Genomic DNA, 21,174 nt, shown 5'->3' with positions numbered 1-21,174 from the left:
GTCTGTCAGAGTTTCATAACTCAATTAGCAGGCTTTGATCGTTTTTTTCTCGGATATTCGTGAGCACACCATTTTTTTCTTGAGGCAAGTCGAAGTTCGGTAGCCAAAGTGTATGCTCCTTCGTCTTTGATTTGTCAACAGTACTACTCCTAGTAGGAGTGTGAACAGGAAGTGTTCGTTTTTCTGCACATTTTTTCACTTGAGAAATACGGCACCAGACATCTTAGTTAGATGTAAAACTGCATGACTAAGACCTCGGCAAAAACGTCAAAATTAATGACACATTTCTTGATTCATCTCAGATAAATTCAGACTATTTTGAGGAAGTGTTTCTGGCTATGTTGTTGCTACAGTGGAGGGACAAGAGGGACAAACAACAGTAATATTGGTGCTTTTTTTCTCATTTTTCAAGTGAAGGTCTTCAGGGAGTATGCGATCACAGACGTCCGCCTAGCCGAGTTCTGTTAGGACAAACCCAACCGATGTATGCAGAGTTAAGCTACCATCGCTGTTACAGGATTCTCTCTGTCCCCTAACTCTACCTCGACAGGATTAAGATACTGGTCCCGCTGAAACTTGGTTTCGCTGCCAAGTGTATGTGTGTGCGTGCCTGCGAAGGGTTTCTGTGTTAATCTCTGCTGAAGGTGGCAGGTGTCTAAACGAGGTCATCACCTGGTAACCCAATCGCTCTGTCACACTCCTCACACACACACACACACACACACACAATACCTCCACCTCTGTCTTCCTCTCTCTCTTTCTCTCTTTTTACATTGTAGTCATTTAGCAGACACTCTTCTCCAGAGTGACTTACAGGAGCAAGTAGGGTTAAGTGCCTTGGGCACATCAACAGATTTTTCACTTAGCCGGCTCGGGGATTCGAACCTTCGGTCTTTCGGTTTATGGCCCAATGAACTAAATCGCTAGGCTACCTGCCACCCATTCTTTCTCTCTCAAACTCCGTGACCAAGCCTGGCTGCCACCCAAGTCAACCAGCTGTCGAAGACAGGAGGAAGAGGATAGATAGATGCAGAGAGGGGGTTGGAACTGTGATGGACACAGGACAATATGGCTAAATTACCTTTTTTCTAAACGTGTTAGTCCACTCACTGTAGCTCAGCATGGTGCAACACCAAGGCTGTGGATTTGATTCTCGCTTGTGCCACATACAGTATGTAGTGCCTTCAGAAAGTATTCACACCCTTTGACTTTTTTCCACATTCTGTTGTGTTACAGCCTGATTTTAAAATTGATTGAATTTAGATTTTGTGTCACTGTTGTACACACAATATCCCATAATGTCAAAGTGGAATTATGTTTTTAGAATTTAAAAAAAATTCATCAAAAATTAAAATCTTGAGTCAATAAGTATTCAACCCCTTTGTTATGGCCTAAATAAGTTCAGGAGTAAAAATGTACTTAACAAGTCAGATAATAAGTTGCACAGATTAACTCTGGGGGCAATAATAGTGTTTAACATGATTTTTGAATGACTACCCATCTCTGTACCCCACACATACAATTATCTTTTAAGGTCCCTCAGTCGAGCAGTGAATTTCAACCACAGTGTCACGCCCTGACCTTAGTATTCTATGTTTTCTATATTATTTTGGTCAGGTCAGGGTGTGACGAGGGTGGGTATGATTGTTTTGTATTGCCTAGGTTTTTGTATGTCTAGGTGTGTTTGTAAGTCTAGGCATATGTAGGTCTATGGTGGCCTGAATTGGTTCCCAATCAGAGGCAGCTGTTTATCGTTGTCTCTGATTGGGGATCATATTTAGGTAGCCATTTTCCCTTTGGTATTCGTGGGTTCTTGTCTATGTGTAGTTGCCTGTCAGCATTCGGTTTATATAGCTTCACGTTCGCTTTGTTAGTTTGTTTAGTGTTTATTTCTTCAGTAAAAGAAGTATGTATTCATATCACGCTGCGCCTTGGTCTCATCAATACCATGAACGTGACACACAGATTCAACCACAAAGACCAGGGAGGTTTTCCCATGCCTCTCAAAGAAGGGCACCTATTGCTAGGTGGGTAAAAAAAAGAAGCAGACATTGAATATCCCTTTGAGCATGGTGAAGTTATTAATTACACGTTGGATGATGTATCAATACACCCAGTCACTACAAAGATACAGGCGTCCTTTCTAACTCAGTTGATGGAGAGGAAGGAAACTGCTCAGGGATTTTTATCATGATGCCAATGGTGACTTTAAAACAGTTACAGAGTTTAATGGCTGTGATAGGAGAGAACTGAGGATGGATCAAAAATATTATAGTTACCTAAATGACAGTGAAAAGAAGGAAGATTGTACAGAATAAAAAATATTCCAAAACATGCATCCTGTTTGCAATAAGGCATTAAAGTAATACTGCAAAAAAATTACTTTTTGCCCTGAATACAAAACATTATGCTTGGGCCAACATAACACATCACTGAGTACCACTTTTCATATTTTCAAGCATGGTGGTGGCTGCATCATGTTATGGGTACTTGTCATCGGCAAGGATTAGGGAGTTTTTTAGGATAAAAATAAAAGGAATAGAGTTTGCATTCTGACAGACACTGGGAGACAAATTCACCTTTCAGCAGGACAATAACCTAAAATGCAAGGCCAAATATACACTGGAGTTACTTACCAAGAAGACATTAAATGTTCCTGAGTGGCCTAGTTCCAGTTTTGACTTAAATCAGTGTCACGCCCTGGCCTTAGTATTCTTTGTTTTCTTTATGTTTTTTAGTTAGGTCAGGGTGTGACATGGGGAATGTATGTGTTTTTGTAGTGTCTAGGGGTGTTGTATGTGTATGGGGCAGTGTCTAGTGTAGTTGTCTAGTTATGTCTATGGCTGCCTAGATTGGTTCTCAATTAGAGGCAGCTGTGGTTCATTGTCTCTGAGAGCCATATTTTAGGCAGTCATAGGCATTGGGGTTTTGTGGGTAATTGTCTATGATGAACATTTGTTGCTTGTCATTGCACTTACGTCATTTAGCTTCACGGTCGTTTGTTGTTTTGTTTAGTTTGTATTCAGTGTTCGTTTCGTGTTTTTCCTTTCTCTTCTAAATAAAAGAGAATGTATTTTGCACACGCTGCGCCTTGGTCCTCTCTCTCACCCATAGACGATCGTGACAATCAGCTTGAACATCTATGGCAAGACTTGAAAATGACTGTCTAGCAATGATCAACAACCAACTTGACAGAGCTTTTAGAATTTTAAAAAGAATAATGGGCAAATATTGTACCATCCAGGTTTGCAAAGCTCTTAGACTTACCCAGAAAGACTTACAGCTGTAATCACTGTCAAAGGGAATTCTAAGGTGTTGACTTAGGGCAGGGGCACAACTTTGGTTTTAGAGGTGGGGGGGACATTTTTATATATTTCAGAATGTTTTCAACCCCCCCGTCCCCAGTGAAACACACAAGTTGATAGGAAAACCCCTGACTCAGGGTTGAATATCAATCTAATCAACAACAAAAACATGATTAAATGTTTTATTTATATTTAGCTTACGGCACCTGGTATTCCCAGGTGGTTTCCCATCCCGATACTAACCAGACCCGACCCTGAGCAGGCGTGTTCAGGGTGGTATGGGCACAAGTGTATTTTCTACCCTGTTTTAGGTCCCTTGGCTCATCTCTGCAACTCCTCAATGGGCTCGAGAGAGGCGACGGTCGAGTCATGCATCCTCTGAAACATGACCTGCCTGAGCAACTACTTTTTATCTCACTGCTCGCTTAACCTGGATGTCAGCCACACCAATGTGTCGGAGGAAACATCGCTCCACTGACTACCGGAGTCACCATATTACTACACGTATAAACTCCTGATAAATGCATTGGCTTTTTATTATTTTATTTCACCTTTATTTGAGAACAAGTTCTCATTTACAACTGCGACCTTTGCCAAGATAAAGCAAAGCAGTTTGACAAAAACAACAACACAGAGTTACACATGGGATAAACAAACGTACAGTCAATAACACAATAGAAAAATATATATATACAGTGTGTGCAAATGTAGTAAGATTAGGGAGGAATGGCAATAAATAGGCCATAGTGACAAAATAATTGTAATTTAACATTAACACTGGAGTGATAGATGTGCAGATGATGATGTGCAAGTAGGGATACTGGGGTGCAAAAGAGCAAAAATAAATAACAATATGGGGATGAGGTAGTTGGGTGGGCTATTTACAGATGGGCTGTGTACAGGTACAGTGATCGGTAAGCTGCTCTGACAACTGATGCTTAAAGTTAGTGAGGGAGATATAAGTCTCCAGCTTCAGTGATTTTTACAATTCGTTCCAGTCATTGGCAGCAGAGAACTGGAAGGAAAGGCGGCCGAAGGAGGAATTGGTTTTGGGGGTAACCAGATGAAATATACCTGCTGGAGGGCGTGCTACGCGTGGGTGTTGCTATGGTGACCAGTGAGCTGAGATAAGGCGGGGCTTTACCTAGCAAAGACTTATAGATGACCTGGTGCCAGTGGATTTGGCGACGAATATGTAGCGAGGGCCAGCCAACGTGAGCATACAGGTCGCAGTGGTGGGTGGTATATGGGGCTTTGGTGACAAAACGGATAAACTACATCCAATTTACTGAGTAGAGTGTTGGAGGCTATTTTGTAAATGACATCGCCAAAGTCAAGGATCGGTAGGATAGTCAGTTTTTTACGAGGGTATGTTTGGCAGCATGAGTGAAGGAAGCTTTGTTGCGAAATAGGAAGCCGATTCCAGATTTAATTTTGTATTGGAGATGCTTAATGTGAGTCTGGAAGGAGAGTTTACAGTCTAACCAGACACCTAGGTATTTGTAGTTGTCCACATATTCTAAGTCAGAACCGTCCAGAGTAGTGATGCTAGTCGGGCGGGCAGCGATCGGTTGAAGAGCATGCATTTAGTTTTACTAGCATTTAAGTGCAGTTGGAAGCCACGGAAGTTGTTGAATGGCATTGGAGCTCGTTTGGAGGTTTGTTAACACAGTGTCCAAAGAAGGGCCAGATGTATACAGAATGGTGTCGTCTGAGTAGAGGTTCAATGATGGCCTACCCCAGCCAAACCCAGACGACTCTGGGCCAATTGTGCGCCGCCCTATGGGAGTCCCAATCACGGCCGGTTGTGATACTACAGACCCTGGTTTGATTCCAGGCTGTGATGCCTCTAGCACTGAGATGCAGTGCCTTAGACCGCTGCGCCACTCGGGAGCCTGTAATTGCTTGAGGCAATCATAAAGCACTAAACCAGAGCATGCAGTTATCAGGAACACAAAATAATAAGCTTGAGCTGGGACTGGAAAACAGTTTTGCACATCAACAGTTATGGAATTCATACATATGCAAAGTATTGACATAGAACCACTAGCCTCTAGTCCTGTGTAGCAGACTGTGTGTTATGAACCACTAGCCTCTACTCCTGTGTAGCAGACTGTGTGTTATGAACCACTAGCCTCTACTCCTGTGTAGCAGACTGTGTGTTATGAACCACTAGCCTCTACTCCCGTGTAGCAGACTGTGTGTTATGAACCACTAGCCTCTACTCCTGTGTAGCAGACTGTGTGTTATGAACCACTAGCCTCTACTCCTGTGTAGCAGACTGTGTGTTATGAACCACTAGCCTCTACTCCTGTGTAGCAGACTGTGTGTTATGAACCACTAGCCTCTACTCCTGTGTAGCAGACTGTGTGTTATGAACCACTAGCCTCTACTCCCGTGTAGCAGACTGTGTGTTATGAACCACTAGCCTCTACTCCTGTGTAGCAGACTGTGTGTTATGAACCACTAGCCTCTAGTCCTGTGTAGCAGCCTGTGTGTTATGAACCACTAGCCTCTACTCCTGTGTAGCAGCCTGTGTGTTATGAACCACTAGCCTCTAGTCCTGTGTAGCAGACTGTGTGTTATGAACCACTAGCCTCTAGTCCTGTGTAGCAGACTGTGTGTTATGAACCACTAGCCTCTAGTTCTGTGTAGCAGACTGTGTGTTATGAACCACTAGCCTCTACTCCTGTGTAGCAGACTGTGTGTTATGAACCACTAGCCTCTAGTCCTGTGTAGCAGACTGTGTGTTATGAACCACTAGCCTCTAGTCCTGTGTAGCAGACTGTGTGTTATGAACCACTAGCCTCTAGTTCTGTGTAGCAGACTGTGTGTTATGAACCACTAGCCTCTACTCCTGTGTAGCAGACTGTGTGTTATGAACCACTAGCCTCTAATCCGCTGTAGCAGGATATGTATTTTGATGTGAATCACAGTTTAGCTCCCTGTCTCTGTGAGAGAGAGCAGGGAGCTGGTTGACCTAGCAGGATCAGCCTGTTAGAAACCAGAAAAACACGCGCGCACGCTCACACACACACACACTCACGCAGACACACACACACACACACACACACACACTGGAAAACAGTAAAGACAGGAAAAGCCTGGACTTAAAATAACATGTCATTCATACAGCAACTTATAACAACAGTTAACTTCAAAAACAAAGGGGCTTATTATAGACTGGAGTGTGCAACGTCATGGAACCGAATGGCTAGATAATAATGTGTTGTGTAGAATGGATATGATTCACTGGCATGTAAAATTTCTGCTCTATACCCTACGGTTCTATCTGCTACAGTCTACACATTACACATTACAGTGCATTGAATAAGGGTGGGGTTACTGAGGGGTAGAACTGTCACAAAACAGGATGAAAGAGTTAGCCAGCTAACTTTCCTAAACATTCTGAAAGAACACCACCAGTTTGACTTGAAACAAAGACTGACTTGTATGTAACAACCCAGAAGTTAGCTGGCTCACTTGACCTTTAGCTGGCTCACTTGACCTTTGGGATCCTGCTTTTAACATCCATGTGTTCACGATATTTGTTACACTTTGTAACGGCTTTCTTCCTGGGATGAAGGAGAGGACCAAAATGCAGCGCGGTTATTGTTCAACATGTTTAATAATACGTTAAACGGTGAACATTAACAAATAACAAAATAACAAACGTGAAAGCCGAGACAGTCCTATCTGGTGCAGAACACAAACACAGAGACAGGAAACAATCACCCACAAAATCCCAACACAAAACAAGCCTCCTATATATGATTCTCAAACAGGGACAACGATTGACAGCTGCTTCTGATTGAGAACCATATTAGGCTGGACACAGAAACAGGCAAACTAGACACACAACATAGAATTCCCACCCAGCTCACGTCCTGACCAACACTAAACAAGCAAAACACATAAGACCTCTGGTCAGGACGTTACACACTTCAAGATATATTTATAAGACATTATAAGAATGTCATACATGCTCATGACAAGTCGTACATTCATTATAACCACATCATAATGCATTGTATGTGTGTGTGTCCACCTCTGTGTGGTGTGTTAACTACCGTTGTGTTGTATAGCGTACATGTGCTTCTGTTTTTAGCTGACTTTCCTGACTGTCTGTGTGCAGACAAACTGCAGCCTCAGCTGTATTCACCACCCAAAATCACATCTCACACACACACACACACACACACACACACACACACACACACACACACACACACACACACACACACACACACACACCACAAACAAACCCTGTGATTACATACACTCTCACACACTTGTTTATACGAGCACAGACATACGTATGTACACACACCCTGTCATTATACACAGAGTAACACACTCCAGAATTAGGTCATACCATACATTTACATTTGTAATATGCACTCATATATATTGACCCTGCCGATGTAGAGACATTACTGTAGAAGGATAAAATATAATAAACATAAAGGATATACATACATAAACAATTCTATAGACATGCATCTCTCTGTCCTTCTCTATCTCTCTCTCACATACACATCATAAACACACACAGACATAACCTACATGCTTACTCAGACTGAACACAGAGGAAAACAAAGCAGGCGTGAAACACAGTACGTGTGTGTGTGTGTGTGTGTGTGTGTGTGTGTGTGTGTGTGTGTGTGTGTGTGTGTGTGTGTGTGTGTGTGTGTGTATATATAATCAGGGGTGGTATGTGAGAGGCTTCTTCAAGGGACAGTCTCTCACAGCTAGCCTGAGGAGGAGGGGAAATATAGGAGGATGAGAGGAGAGGAAGGAGGGGGTTGTTGACACAGCTCCAACAACAATCAGAGAAGGATTGGGAGAGAGGGTGTGGGAGAGAGAGATAAAGAGAGAAGGAGGGATAGATAAGGGAGAAAAACAGATGAAAGGAAAGATAAAGGGAGACCGATGGAGGGCGAGAGCTGGAGGAGAGAAACAGTCTGTTTTTAACTTGTTTTTCGGTTGTTTATTTGGTGTTACGTAACTCCTGCCTATTTAGTTACAGTCATGTGTGTACGTATAAGTTGTGTTTGCGTGTGTGTTCATTTAAGGTTGTGTGTGTGGTTGCTTCACTGTGGGAGATGTGAATTTCTGTGAAAGGCAGAGGTTGCTCCTAGCAACGGGCCTCATTGTAAAACAGATCCTTGCTATAGACACACACACACACACACACTGCTGCCATGAACGGTTTGAGATGTCTTTTCAGCACTTTTCAGTGCTGACTGATCGTTGGGTTTGCTAGTAACAGTAGCCCTGCAATAAAAGAAAGGTTCAGCCTACTTTCAAACTTCCTGACTCCCATGTGAATGTTGTTTCTCTACAGACCTGCTCAGAGAATCAAAACAACATTTAGTAATTCTCCCATTTGTAAGAACTCCCATTTGGACTTATATCTTTCGATCTCTTATAGTTCTATCTCAGAGGTAGTGTTGAGTCAATTCAATTAGTTGAATTACATTTTATTTCTTTTTTTTGTGAGCTCAGCCCGCCGCTTCTCGAGAGAAATCAAATCATTCACGAGAGAAATCAAATCATTCACGAGAGAAATCAAATCATTCACGAGAGAAATCAAATCATTCACGAGAGAAATCAAATCATTCACGAGAGAAATCAAATCATTCACGAGAGAAATCAAATCAAGAACGACTGTATGTGGGACGCTGGGAGTTTTCATTAGGCAAATATTCAACCTAGTTCAGCGTAGAAACGTGGTTATTAACTACAATGACCATAATCCATTGCACCTGTTCTTCCCGGCTTGGACAGAGACGGATGGTCTACACAGACCGCATAAGAGAGGAATGTACAGACAAGAGGGTTAGTGACCGTTCGTGAGGTAGCTCTGCCCGATTGATAGTTGGAGTAATAAGCAGTCTTGAATATATACCTTATGTACTTTGAAGAACTAGTACAATTATTTTCAGACAGCTCTGCAGCATACTTAGACAGCTACTAGCCTAACTAAGTAGGATGACTCAAAGACTGGGAGCACAGAGATAACGGTAGATGGTTGTCTAGCTGGCTGGATGCTACTGCCTGATCAGAGATAACGGTAGATGGTTGTCTAGCTGGCTGGATGCTACTGCCTGATCAGAGATAACGGTAGATGGTTGTCTAGCTGGCTGGATGCTACTGTCTGATCAGAGATAACGGTAGATGGTTGTCTAGCTGGCTGGATGCTACTGCCTGATCAGAGATAACGGTAGATGGTTGTCTAGCTGGCTGGATGCTACTGCCTGATCAGAGATAACGGTAGATGGTTGTCTAGCTGGCTGGATGCTACTGCCTGATCAGAGATAACGGTAGATGGTTGTCTAGCTGGCTGGATGCTACTGTCTGATCAGAGATAACGGTAGATGGTTGTCTAGCTGGCTGGATGCTACTGTCTGATCAGAGATAACGGTAGATGGTTGTCTAGCTGGCTGGATGCTACTGCCTGATCAGAGATAACGGTAGATGGTTGTCTAGCTGGCTGGATGCTACTGTCTGATCAGAGATAACGGTAGATGGTTGTCTAGCTGGCTGGATGCTACTGTCTGATCAGAGATAACGGTAGATGGTTGTCTAGCTGGCTGGATGCTACTGCCTGATCAGAGATAACGGTAGATGGTTGTCTAGCTGGCTGGATGCTACTGTCTGATCAGAGATAACGGTAGATGGTTGTCTAGCTGGCTGGATGCTACTGTCTGATCAGAGATAACGGTAGATGGTTGTCTAGCTGGCTGGATGCTACTGCCTGATCAGAGATAACGGTAGATGGTTGTCTAGCTGGCTGGATGCTACTGTCTGATCAGAGATAACGGTAGATGGTTGTCTAGCTGGCTGGATGCTACTGTCTGATCAGAGATAACGGTAGATGGTTGTCTAGCTGGCTGGATGCTACTGCCTGATCAGAGATAACGGTAGATGGTTGTCTAGCTGGCTGGATGCTACTGCCTGATCAGAGATAACGGTAGATGGTTGTCTAGCTGGCTGGCTGGATGTTACTGTCTGATCAGAGATAACGGTAGATGGTTGTCTAGCTGGCTGGATGTTACTGCCTGATCAGAGATAACGGTAGATGGTTGTCTAGCTGGCTGGATGCTACTGCCTGATCAGAGATAACGGTAGATGGTTGTCTAGCTGGCTGGATGCTACTGCCTGATCAGAGATAACGGTAGATGGTTGTCTAGCTGGCTGGATGCTACTGCCTGATCAGAAATGAGATAATGACTTTAAAAACGAAGAAATACATATACAAACCTGAATTATTTTTTTTTCATAGTAATTTCCTATTTTTCTATTGATGTTTACCCAATGTGGACCTGACAGAGACAACGGAATGTTTTCAATATTTTGGCATTTGAATCACTTTAAAGTCATTATTTCATAACGCATTCAATGTTTAAAAAAGTATCAAAAACTAAATAGATAAACGTGATTCTTTTTGAATAATCCAAACTGACCTCAAAAAGCACTAATCACTCAGAGAAAATCTATTCCCTGTAGTGCACTACTACTATAACTAAAGCACAGCGCATCAAAAGGAGTGCACTATAAGAGGAAAAAGCACTACTTCTGACCAAAATCTGGACACTATACAGGGGATAGGGTGGCAGAAATAGTGCAGTATAGAGTGAATAGCGTTCCAGTTGAAATGTGGTTCTAGTATGGTCCATAGTAAAGCAAGTAGTGCCACACTGAGGTCAGGTTTCTACTTTCTTCATTCCATGATGGTTTCATTGGCTTTCAGTGGCATCAAATTTCCTTTGTGTTTCCTGGAGGCAGAGAGAGCAGTGAGATTACACTAGCTAACTGGCACTGTCTGTCTGTGTGTCTGCCTGTTTCTTCCTGCCTGCCAGATGTTGACTTTATGATATGATGACTGCTTACACAACAGTTTATAATGAACAGTAGGAAGCTAACTGTAGTACTTATCCAAATAAAATCTACAGTATCTACCCTGAACCTATCATATCTACCATAAACCACCCCACATCTTTCCAAGTCACCCCATATCTAACATCCCTATTCCCAATAGCCGTATGAAGTGGCATGTCCTCAGCCGTAGGCGACTTAACCGTTTTGGGGAAGGTCAGAGAGGGTGGAGGTGAGGACATTCAGGCTGGCGGGAGCTTACCCTGACCCTGTCACCTTTCTCTTGACCTGAGTTTGGGGTGGCTAGGTCATCACAGCACGACCACAGGACCAGACAGTAGCATAAATCCCAGTTAAAAGACAAACGCAGTGCACAGCTTGTTAATCTGCGTTTGTTTAAATCCCAGTTTGTTTTGAAATGTAGATGAGCTGTTCTAATGTACCTACCTCGATTATTGTGGTGTACTGTGGTTGTGGTGTGTTTTGGTTTTATGCTGGTAATGAAACGTCTCTCTCATCGTTTGCTATTTTTCTGGCTGTATGTAACTCTCAGGTAAAACAGTGTTTCTGGGCTGTATAAAAATATGACAGACATTTGTTATGTATCCAACATCCAATTATTGAGATTACCAACAAACAGCTCTTCTCATCTCTAAGCCATTATAAAACTAAAAACAACTTTGGCCTGCCAAACTTTCAGCTTTGGTTTAGACTCTACAATAGTACTTATACTCAACTCAATAGTGGTCAGTTATAGAACTCAATAGAACAGTCTGACAGTCTCTCGTGTGAGAGAGAGAAACAGATGCCTTGTCTTCTCTCTCCTGTTAATGGAAGATAATGGTCCATCTCTCTCTTCTATTTTCTAGTCTCTGTCTCTTCTTCTTTTTCCCTAATGGATAGTTCCTCTCATCTCTTTGGCTTTATCATTCTGAAAGTAGTCTCATCTAACTAACTTTTCTGTGATGGATGAAATGAACAAAACAAACAGAGAGAAGAATAACCTGTCTTTTCTTTCTCTCCAGGGTCAGACCTGGGTTCCGTCTATAGATCCAGAAGGTTCTTCTGGAGATGAGTTCTATGATGATGAAGACCTCTTCTCAGGCTCTGGATCTGGCTGTGAGTGTGTAGTGTGTGTGTGTGTAGTGTGTAGTGTGTAGTGTGTAGTGTGTGTGTGTGTGTGTGTGTGTGTGTGTGTGTGTGTGTGGTGTGTTGTGTGTGTGTACATAGCCATGTTTGAACATGTAGATATGTTAGATTGTGTGTTTGTGAATTCTCTGCAGCCTGTTGGTTTAAGAGGTGACAGCTGCTGTGTTTAAATCTGCAGCTCTGACTCCCAACCCCAAATCTGAGGTCAAATTAAACACAGGGACTACACACGCATAAACGCACACATACACACGCATAAACGCACACATACACAGCCTTGCATTAACGAAACACAGGAACTTACCACTCAGACTGAACGCGTGCACACACCCTCCCAGTAGCCAGGTCTCCACCCAGATGAAGTGATCTTATTTACTGTAATCTGATTACAGACAGCAGATCAGATGATCTCATGCAGACAGGCCATTGTGTGTGTTTTAGTTTGAGTGTGTTCTGTGTCCAGTTCCCATGTTTGGTTAATGCACCAGTGTGTGTGTGTAGATTTACCTCCATAACGCTTATTTGTAAGAGGCCTTTGTTTGTTTCAGATTATCTTCTATGACTGTATTTAGCCATTCTATTTCTGTTTCAGATTAGCTTCTATGACTGTATTTAGCCATTCTATTTCTGTTTCAGATTAGCTTCTATGACTGTATTTAGCCATTCTATTTCTGTTTCAGATTAGCTTCTATGACTGTATTTAGCCATTCTATTTCTGTTTCAGATTAGCTTCTATGACTGTATTTAGCCATTCTATCTCTCTCATTTCCTTTCACTCTGATACGTTTTTTTTTCATATTTAGTTTAACAGTTAATCCCTCTCCTTCCCTCTTTCTTTCTCTCCATAGTTCCAGAGGTGAAGGTCAACCCTACAGCGGTGGGCGTGTCTTTCACCACTGAGGAGCCCCTCCCCCTTTCCACCACCCAGGCCACTGGCCCCGCCCCCTCAGCCCCACCTGCAGCCGAGCCCAATCCCAACCCTGACGCTCTCCCCACCCCACTACCCACTGAGGGAGAGGGGGAGAGTGGGATAGAGTGGGAGAGAGGGAGGGAGAGAGAAAGGGAGAGGGAAAGAGAGAGAGTAAGGGAGATGGAGCGGGAGAGAGAACGAGAGCGGGAGAGGGATAGAGAGAGGGAGAGAGAAAAGGAGAGGGAGAGAGAACGAGAGAGAGAGAGGCAACGGGAAATAGAGAGGGAACGAGAAAGAGAACGTGAAAGAGCGAGAGCCGCCCAGACCACCATCTCACCCCGTGGCCCGGCGGCTGTTCCCATGGCGACCACCAGCACAGCGACGCCTCTGGCGGAGAGCGCAGCACCCTCTAGTGGCGTGCAGGACCTGGTCACCACAGAAGAAGAGGACGAGGATGTCTACCTGTCCCCAGACCCCACCACCAGTATGCCTATGGAGACCACCACAGAAGAAGAAGAAGAGGAAGAAGAAGTGACCACTACAGAGACAGAGACCACACCCCTCCCAGAGACAACAGCTCCACCCACTACGATTGGCCCAGCCCTAGCTGAGAGGTCTAGCTCCACCCCCTTTAGGCCCAGTGTTCTGGTGACCACGCCTACTAAAGCCACGCCCACAGAGAGGAGCACACGCCCACAGCAGCCCTCTACGACAATGGTGTGTGTTTGTGTGTATCCTGTGTGTATTTATCCATCACATGTGGAGTGAGAGACACAGGTGGTCCTAGTTAAGACCGAGGCTCCTCGTTAGTAGCATCGTTAATGATTAATTACATGATTAGCATCCAGCTAAATAGGCTGAAACACTCCACAGCTTCTGGAGATAATGTGACGTTTATTTGGGTTCTCATTCAGTTGTACAACTGACTAGGTATCCCCTTTCCCCGATCACCAATCTATCTGAACTGACATGGTAATTGTGTGTCTTTCTCTCTCTCTCACTTCCTTTCTCTTTATTTTGCTCTCTCTCTGTTCGTCTTTCTGTCTCTCTCTCTGTCCGTCTTTCTGTCTCTCTCTCTGTCCGTCTTTCTGTCTCTCTCTCTGTCCGTCTTTCTGTCTCTCTCTCTGTCCGTCTTTCTGTCTCTCTCTCTGTCCCCCTTTCTGTCTCTCTCTCTGTTCCTCTTTCTGTCTCTCTCTCAGAACAATGAATTAGGGGTTAATGGACCCAGCGGAGACTTTGAGATCCGGGAGGAGGACCGTCGCCAGGGCAATGAGGTTGTTGGGCGTGGCCGTGGCATGGAGACTGGGGCAGAACCTGATCTGATTGGCAACACAATTAACACAGGAAGTTCTGCCGCTCAACTTCCTCAGAAGAACATCTTGGAGAGGAAGGAGGTTCTGATAGGTGAGGACACACACACACACACAACACTGTCTGTGGGTCGGTTTGAAAAATTAAACCACCCATAGCAAACCTTTCCCTCTACTCGTCTCTCTCACTCCTCTCTCTCTTTCCCTCTACTCGTCTCTCTCACTCCTTCTCTCTCTTTCCCTCTACTCGTCTCTCTCACTCCTTCTCTCTCTTTCCCGCTACTAGTCTCTCTCACTCCTTCTCTCTCTTTCCCTCTACTCGTCTCTCTCACTCCTCTCTCTTTCCCTCTACTAGTATATCTCACTCCTTCTCTCTCTTTCCCTCTGCTAGTCTCTCTCACTCCTCTCTCTTTCCCTCTACTAGTATATCTCACTTCTCTCTCTCTTTCCCTCTACTCGTCTCTCTCACTCCTTCTCTCTCTTTCCCTCTACTAGTCTCTCTCACTCCTTCTCTCTCTTTCCCTCTACTAGTATATCTCACTCCTTCTCTCTCTTTCCCTCTACTCGTCTCTCTCACTCCTTCTCTCTCTTTCCCTCTACTCGTCTCTCTCTCCCTTCTCTCTCTTTCCCTCTACTAGTCTCTCTCACTCCTTCTCTCTCTTTCCCTCTGCTCGTCTCTCTCACTCCTCTCTCTTTCCCTCTGCTCGTCTCTCTCACTCCTTCTCTCGCTTTCCCTCTACTCGTCTCTCTCACTCCTTCTCTCGCTTTCCCTCTACTCGTCTCTCTCACTCCTTCTCTCGCTTTCCCTCTACTCGTCTCTCTCACTCCTTCTCTCTCTTTCCCTCTACTCGTCTCTCTCACTCCTTCTCTCTCTTTCCCTCTACTCGTCTCTCTCACTCCTTCTCTCTCTTTCCCTCTACTCGTCTCTCTCACTCCTTCTCTCTCTTTCCCTCTACTTGTCTCTCTCACTCCTTCTCTCTCTTTCCCTCTACTAGTCTCTCTCACTTCTCTCTCTCTTTCCCTCTACTCGTCTCCCTCCCTTCTCTCTCTTTCCCTCTACTAGTCTCTCACTCCTTCTCTCTCTTTCCCTCTACTCGTCTCTCTCACGCCTTCTCTCTCTTTCCCTCTACTCGTATATCTCACTCCTTCTCTCTCTTTCCCTCTACTGGTCTCCCTCACTCCTTCTCTCTCTTTCCCTCTACTCGTCTCTCTCACTCCTTCTCTCTCTTTCCCTCTACTAGTATATCTTACTCCTTCTCTCTCTTTCCCTCTACTAGTCTCTCTCTTTCCCTCTACTTGTCTCTCTCACTCCTTCTCTCTCTTTCCCTCTACTCGTCTCTCTCACTCCTTCTCTCTCTTTCCCTCTACTAGTATATCTTACTCCTTCTCTCTCTTTCCCTCTGCTCGTCTCCCTCATTCCTTCTCTCTCTTTCCCTCTACTAGTATATCTCACTCCTTCCTTCTCTTTCCCTCTACTCGTCTCTCTCACTCCTTCTCTCTCTTTCCCTCTACTCGTCTCTCTCACGCCTTCTCTCTCTTTCTCTCTACTAGTCTCTCTCTTTCCCTCTACTTGTCTCTCTCACTCCTTCTCTCTCTTTCCCTCTACTCGTCTCTCTCACTCCTTCTCTCTCTTTCCCTCTACTAGTCTCTCTCTTTCCCTCTACTAGTCTCTCTCTTTCCCTCTACTTGTCTCTCTCTTTCCCTCTACTTGTCTCTCTCACTCCTTCTCTCTCTTTCCCTCTACTCGTCTCTCTCACTCCTTCTCTCTCTTTCCCTCTGCTCGTCTCACTCACTCCTTCTCTCTCTTTCCCTCTACTCGTCTCTCTCACTCCTTCTCTCTCTTTCCCTCTGCTCGTCTCACTCACTCCTTCTCTCTCTTTCCCTCTGCTCGTCTCTCTCACTCCTTCTCTCTCTTTCCCTCTACTCGTCTCTCTCACTCCTTCTCTCTCTTTCCCTCTACTAGTCTCTCTCACGCCTTCTCTCTCTTTCCCTCTTCTAGTCTCCCTCACTCCTTCTCTCTCTTTCCCTCTACTCGTCTCCCTCACTCCTTCTCTCTCTTTCCCTCTACTAGTCTCTCTCACGCCTTCTCTCTCTTTCCCTCTACTCGTCTCCCTCACTCCTTCTCTCTCTTTCCCTCTGCTCGTCTCTCTCACGCCTTCTCTCTCTTTCCCTCTACTCGTCTCTCTCACTCCTTCTATCTCTTTCCCTCTGCTCGTCTCTCTCACTCCTTCTCTCTCTTTCCCTCTGCTCGTCTCTCTCACTCCTTCTCTCTCTTTCCCTCTGCTCGTCTCTCTCACTCCTTCTCTCTCTTTCCCTCTGCTCGTCTCTCTCACTCCTTCTCTCTCTTTCCCTCTGCTCGTCTCTCTCACTCCTTCTCTCTCTCTCTCACTCCTTCTCTCTCTTTCCCTCTGCTCGTCTCTCTCACTCCTTCTCTCTCTTTCCCTCTGCTCGTCTCTCTCACTCCTTCTCTCTCTTTCCCTCTGCTCGTCTCTCTCACTCCTTCTCTCTCTTTCCCTCTGCTCGTCTATCTCACTCCTTCTCTCTCTTTCCCTCTGCTCGTCTCTCTCACGCCTTCTCTCTCTTTCCCTCTGCTCGTCTCTCTCACGCCTTCTCTCTCTTTCCCTCTGCTCGTCTCTCTCACGCCTTCTCTCTCTTTCCCTCTGCTCGTCTCTCTCACGCCTTCTCTCTCTTTCCCTCTGCTCGTCTCTCTCACGCCTTCTCTCTCTTTCCCTCTGCTCGTCTCTCTCACGCCTTCTCTCTCTTTCCCTCTGCTCGTCTCTCTCACGCCTTCTCTCTCTTTCCCTCTGCTCGTCTCTCTCACGCCTTCTCTCTCTTTCCCTCTGCTCGTCTCTCTCACGCCTTCTCTCTCTTTCCCTCTGCTCGTCTCTCTCACGCCTTCTCTCTCTTTCCCTCTGCTCGTCTCTCTCACGCCTTCTCTCTCTTTCCCTCTGCTCGTCTCTCTCACGCCTTCTCTCTCTTTCCCTCTGCTCGTCTCTCTCACGCCTTCTCTCTCTTTCCCTCTGCTCGTCTCTCTCACGCCTTCTCTCTCTTTCCCTCTGCTCGTCTCTCTCACGCCTTCTCTCTCTTTCCCTCTGCTCGTCTCTCTCACGCCTTCTCTCTCTTTCCCTCTGCTCGTCTCTCTCACGCCTTCTCTCTCTTTCCCTCTGCTCGTCTCTCTCACGCCTTCTCTCTCTTTCCCTCTGCTCGTCTCTCTCACGCCTTCTCTCTCTTTCCCTCTGCTCGTCTCTCTCACGCCTTCTCTCTCTTTCCCTCTGCTCGTCTCTCTCACGCCTTCTCTCTCTTTCCCTCTGCTCGTCTCTCTCACGCCTTCTCTCTCTTTCCCTCTGCTCGTCTCTCTCACGCCTTCTCTCTCTTTCCCTCTGCTCGTCTCTCTCACGCCTTCTCTCTCTTTCCCTCTGCTCGTCTCTCTCAGGCCTTCTCTCTCTTTCCCTCTGCTCGTCTCTCTCAGGCCTTCTCTCTCTTTCCCTCTGCTCGTCTCTCTCAGGCCTTCTCTCTCTTTCCCTCTGCTCGTCTCTCTCAGGCCTTCTCTCTCTTTCCCTCTGCTCGTCTCTCTCAGGCCTTCTCTCTCTTTCCCTCTGCTCGTCTCTCTCAGGCCTTCTCTCTCTTTCCCTCTGCTCGTCTCTCTCAGGCCTTCTCTCTCTTTCCCTCTGCTCGTCTCTCTCACTCCTTCTCTCGCTTTCCCTCTACTCGTCTCTCTCACTCCTTCTCTCGCTTTCCCTCTACTCGCCTCTCTCACTCCTTCTCTCTCTTTCCCTCTACTCGTCTCTCTCACTCCTTCTCTCTCTTTCCCTCTACTCGTCTCTCTCACACCTTCTCTCTCTTTCCCTCTACTTGTCTCTCTCACTCCTTCTCTCTCTTTCCCTCTACTAGGCTCTCTCACTTCTCTCTCTCTTTCCCTCTACTCGTCTCCCTCCCTTCTCTCTCTTTCCCTCTACTAGTCTCTCACTCCTTCTCTCTCTTTCCCTCTACTCGTCTCTCTCACGCCTTCTCTCTCTTTCCCTCTACTCGTATATCTCACTCCTTCTCTCTCTTTCCCTCTACTGGTCTCCCTCACTCCTTCTCTCTTTCCCTCTACTCGTCTCTCTCACTCCTTCTCTCTCTTTCCCTCTACTAGTATATCTTACTCCTTCTCTCTCTTTCCCTCTACTAGTCTCTCTCTTTCCCTCTACTTGTCTCTCTCACTCCTTCTCTCTCTTTCCCTCTACTCGTCTCTCTCACTCCTTCTCTCTCTTTCCCTCTACTAGTATATCTTACTCCTTCTCTCTCTTTCCCTCTGCTCGTCTCCCTCATTCCTTCTCTCTCTTTCCCTCTACTAGTATATCTCACTCCTTCCTTCTCTTTCCCTCTACTCGTCTCTCTCACTCCTTCTCTCTCTTTCCCTCTACTCGTCTCTCTCACTCCTTCTCTCTCTTTCCCTCTACTCGTCTCTCTCACGCCTTCTCTCTCTTTCTCTCTACTAGTCTCTCTCTTTCCCTCTACTTGTCTCTCTCACTCCTTCTCTCTCTTTCCCTCTACTCGTCTCTCTCACTCCTTCTCTCTCTTTCCCTCTACTAGTCTCTCTCTTTCCCTCTACTTGTCTCTCTCTTTCCCTCTACTTGTCTCTCTCACTCCTTCTCTCTCTTTCCCTCTACTCGTCTCTCTCACTCCTTCTCTCTCTTTCCCTCTGCTCGTCTCACTCACTCCTTCAATCTCTTTCCCTCTGCTCGTCTCTCTCACTCCTTCTCTCTCTTTCCCTCTACTCGTCTCTCTCACTCCTTCTCTCTCTTTCCCTCTACTATCCTCTCTCACGCCTTCTCTCTCTTTCCCTCTTCTAGTCTCTCTCACGCCTTCTCTCTCTTTCCCTCTTCTAGTCTCTCTCACTCCTTCTCTCTCTTTCCCTCTACTCGTCTCTCTCACTCCTTCTCTCTCTTTCCCTCTACTCGTCTCTCTCACTCCTTCTCTCTCTTTCCCTCTACTCGTCTCTCTCACTCCTTCTCTCTCTTTCCCTCTGCTCGTCTCACTCACTCCTTCTCTCTCTTTCCCTCTGCTCGTCTCTCTCACTCCTTCTCTCTCTTTCCCTCTGCTCGTCTCTCTCACTCCTTCTCTCTCTTTCCCTCTACTAGTCTCTCTCACGCCTTCTCTCTCTTTCCCTCTTCTAGTCTCCCTCACTCCTTCTCTCTCTTTCCCTCTACTCGTCTCCCTCACTCCTTCTCTCTCTTTCCCTCTACTCGTCTCTCTCACGCCTTCTCTCTCTTTCCCTCTACTCGTCTCCCTCACTCCTTCTCTCTCTTTCCCTCTGCTCGTCTCTCTCACGCCTTCTCTCTCTTTCCCTCTACTCGTCTCTCTCACTCCTTCTATCTCTTTCCCTCTGCTCGTCTCTCTCACTCCTTCTCTCTCTTTCCCTCTGCTCGTCTCTCTCACTCCTTCTCTCTCTTTCCCTCTGCTCGTCTCTCTCACTCCTTCTCTCTCTTTCCCTCTGCTCGTCTCTCTCACTCCTTCTCTCTCTTTCCCTCTGCTCGTCTCTCTCACTCCTTCTCTCTCTCTCTCACTCCTTCTCTCTCTTTCCCTCTGCTCGTCTCTCTCACTCCTTCTCTCTCTTTCCCTCTGCTCGTCTCTCTCACTCCTTCTCTCTTTCCCTCTGCTCGTCTCTCTCACGCCTTCTCTCTTTCCCTCTACTCGTATATCTCACTCCTTCTCTCTCTTTCCCTCTACTGGTCTCCCTCACTCCTTCTCTCTCTTTCCCTCTACTCGTCTCTCTCACTCCTTCTCTCTCTTTCCCTCTACTAGTATATCTTACTCCTTCTCTCTCTTTCCCTCTACTAGTCTCTCTCTTTCCCTCTACTTGTCTCTCTCACTCCTTCTCTCTCTTTCCCTCTACTCGTCTCTCTCACTCCTTCTCTCTCTTTCCCTCTACTAGTATATCTTACTCCTTCTCTCTCTTTCCCTCTGCTCGTCTCCCTCATTCCTTCTCTCTCTTTCCCTCTACTAGTATATCTCACTCCTTCCTTCTCTTTCCCTCTACTCGTCTCTCTCACTCCTTCTCTCTCTTTCCCTCTACTCGTCTCTCTCACTCCTTCTCTCTCTTTCCCTCTACTCGTCTCTCTCACGCCTTCTCTCTCTTTCTCTCTACTAGTCTCTCTCTTTCCCTCTACTTGTCTCTCTCACTCCTTCTCTCTCTTTCCCTCTACTCGTCTCTCTCACTCCTTCTCTCTCTTTCCCTCTACTAGTCTCTCTCTTTCCCTCTACTTGTCTCTCTCTTTCCCTCTACTTGTCTCTCTCACTCCTTCTCTCTCTTTCCTTCTACTCGTCTCTCTCACTCCTTCTCTCTCTTTCCCTCTGCTCGTCTCACTCACTCCTTCTCTCTCTTTCCCTCTGCTCGTCTCTCTCACTCCTTCTCTCTCTTTCCCTCTACTCGTCTCTCTCACTCCTTCTCTCTCTTTCCCTCTACTAGTCTCTCTCACGCCTTCTCTCTCTTTCCCTCTTCTAGTCTCTCTCACTCCTTCTCTCTCTTTCCCTCTTCTAGTCTCTCTCACTCCTTCTCTCTCTTTCCCTCTTCTAGTCTCTCTCACTCCTTCTCTCTCTTTCCCTCTACTCGTCTCTCTCACTCCTTCTCTCTCTT

General features: G+C 45.8%; 1 protein-coding gene across 2 annotated transcripts in view; it reads left to right on the top strand.

Annotated features, from left to right (window-relative positions):
- sdc3 (syndecan 3) overlaps positions 1 to 21,174 on the top strand; it is a 57,954-nt gene that overhangs the window by 16,165 nt on the left and 20,615 nt on the right. The window contains exons 1-4 of one of the 2 annotated variants that reach the window (XM_055876523.1): positions 8,659 to 9,146; positions 12,212 to 12,305; positions 13,184 to 13,962; positions 14,445 to 14,649. In XM_055876523.1, coding sequence (XP_055732498.1) covers positions 9,054 to 9,146; positions 12,212 to 12,305; positions 13,184 to 13,962; positions 14,445 to 14,649 — 1,171 coding nt within the window. In that variant the 5' untranslated portion in view covers positions 8,659 to 9,053. Of the gene's footprint in view, positions 1 to 8,658; positions 9,147 to 12,211; positions 12,306 to 13,183; positions 13,963 to 14,444; positions 14,650 to 21,174 lie in introns of those variants that run through there. The other variant, XM_055876524.1, reaches the window with a different exon arrangement.

This window comes from Salvelinus fontinalis, chromosome 22 (genome assembly GCF_029448725.1).
Source record: "Salvelinus fontinalis isolate EN_2023a chromosome 22, ASM2944872v1, whole genome shotgun sequence".
In the NCBI taxonomy this organism is placed as follows: domain Eukaryota; kingdom Metazoa; phylum Chordata; class Actinopteri; order Salmoniformes; family Salmonidae; genus Salvelinus; species Salvelinus fontinalis.
Note: the sequence above shows the minus strand (reverse complement) of the source record. Positions and strands in the feature narration are given on the sequence as shown.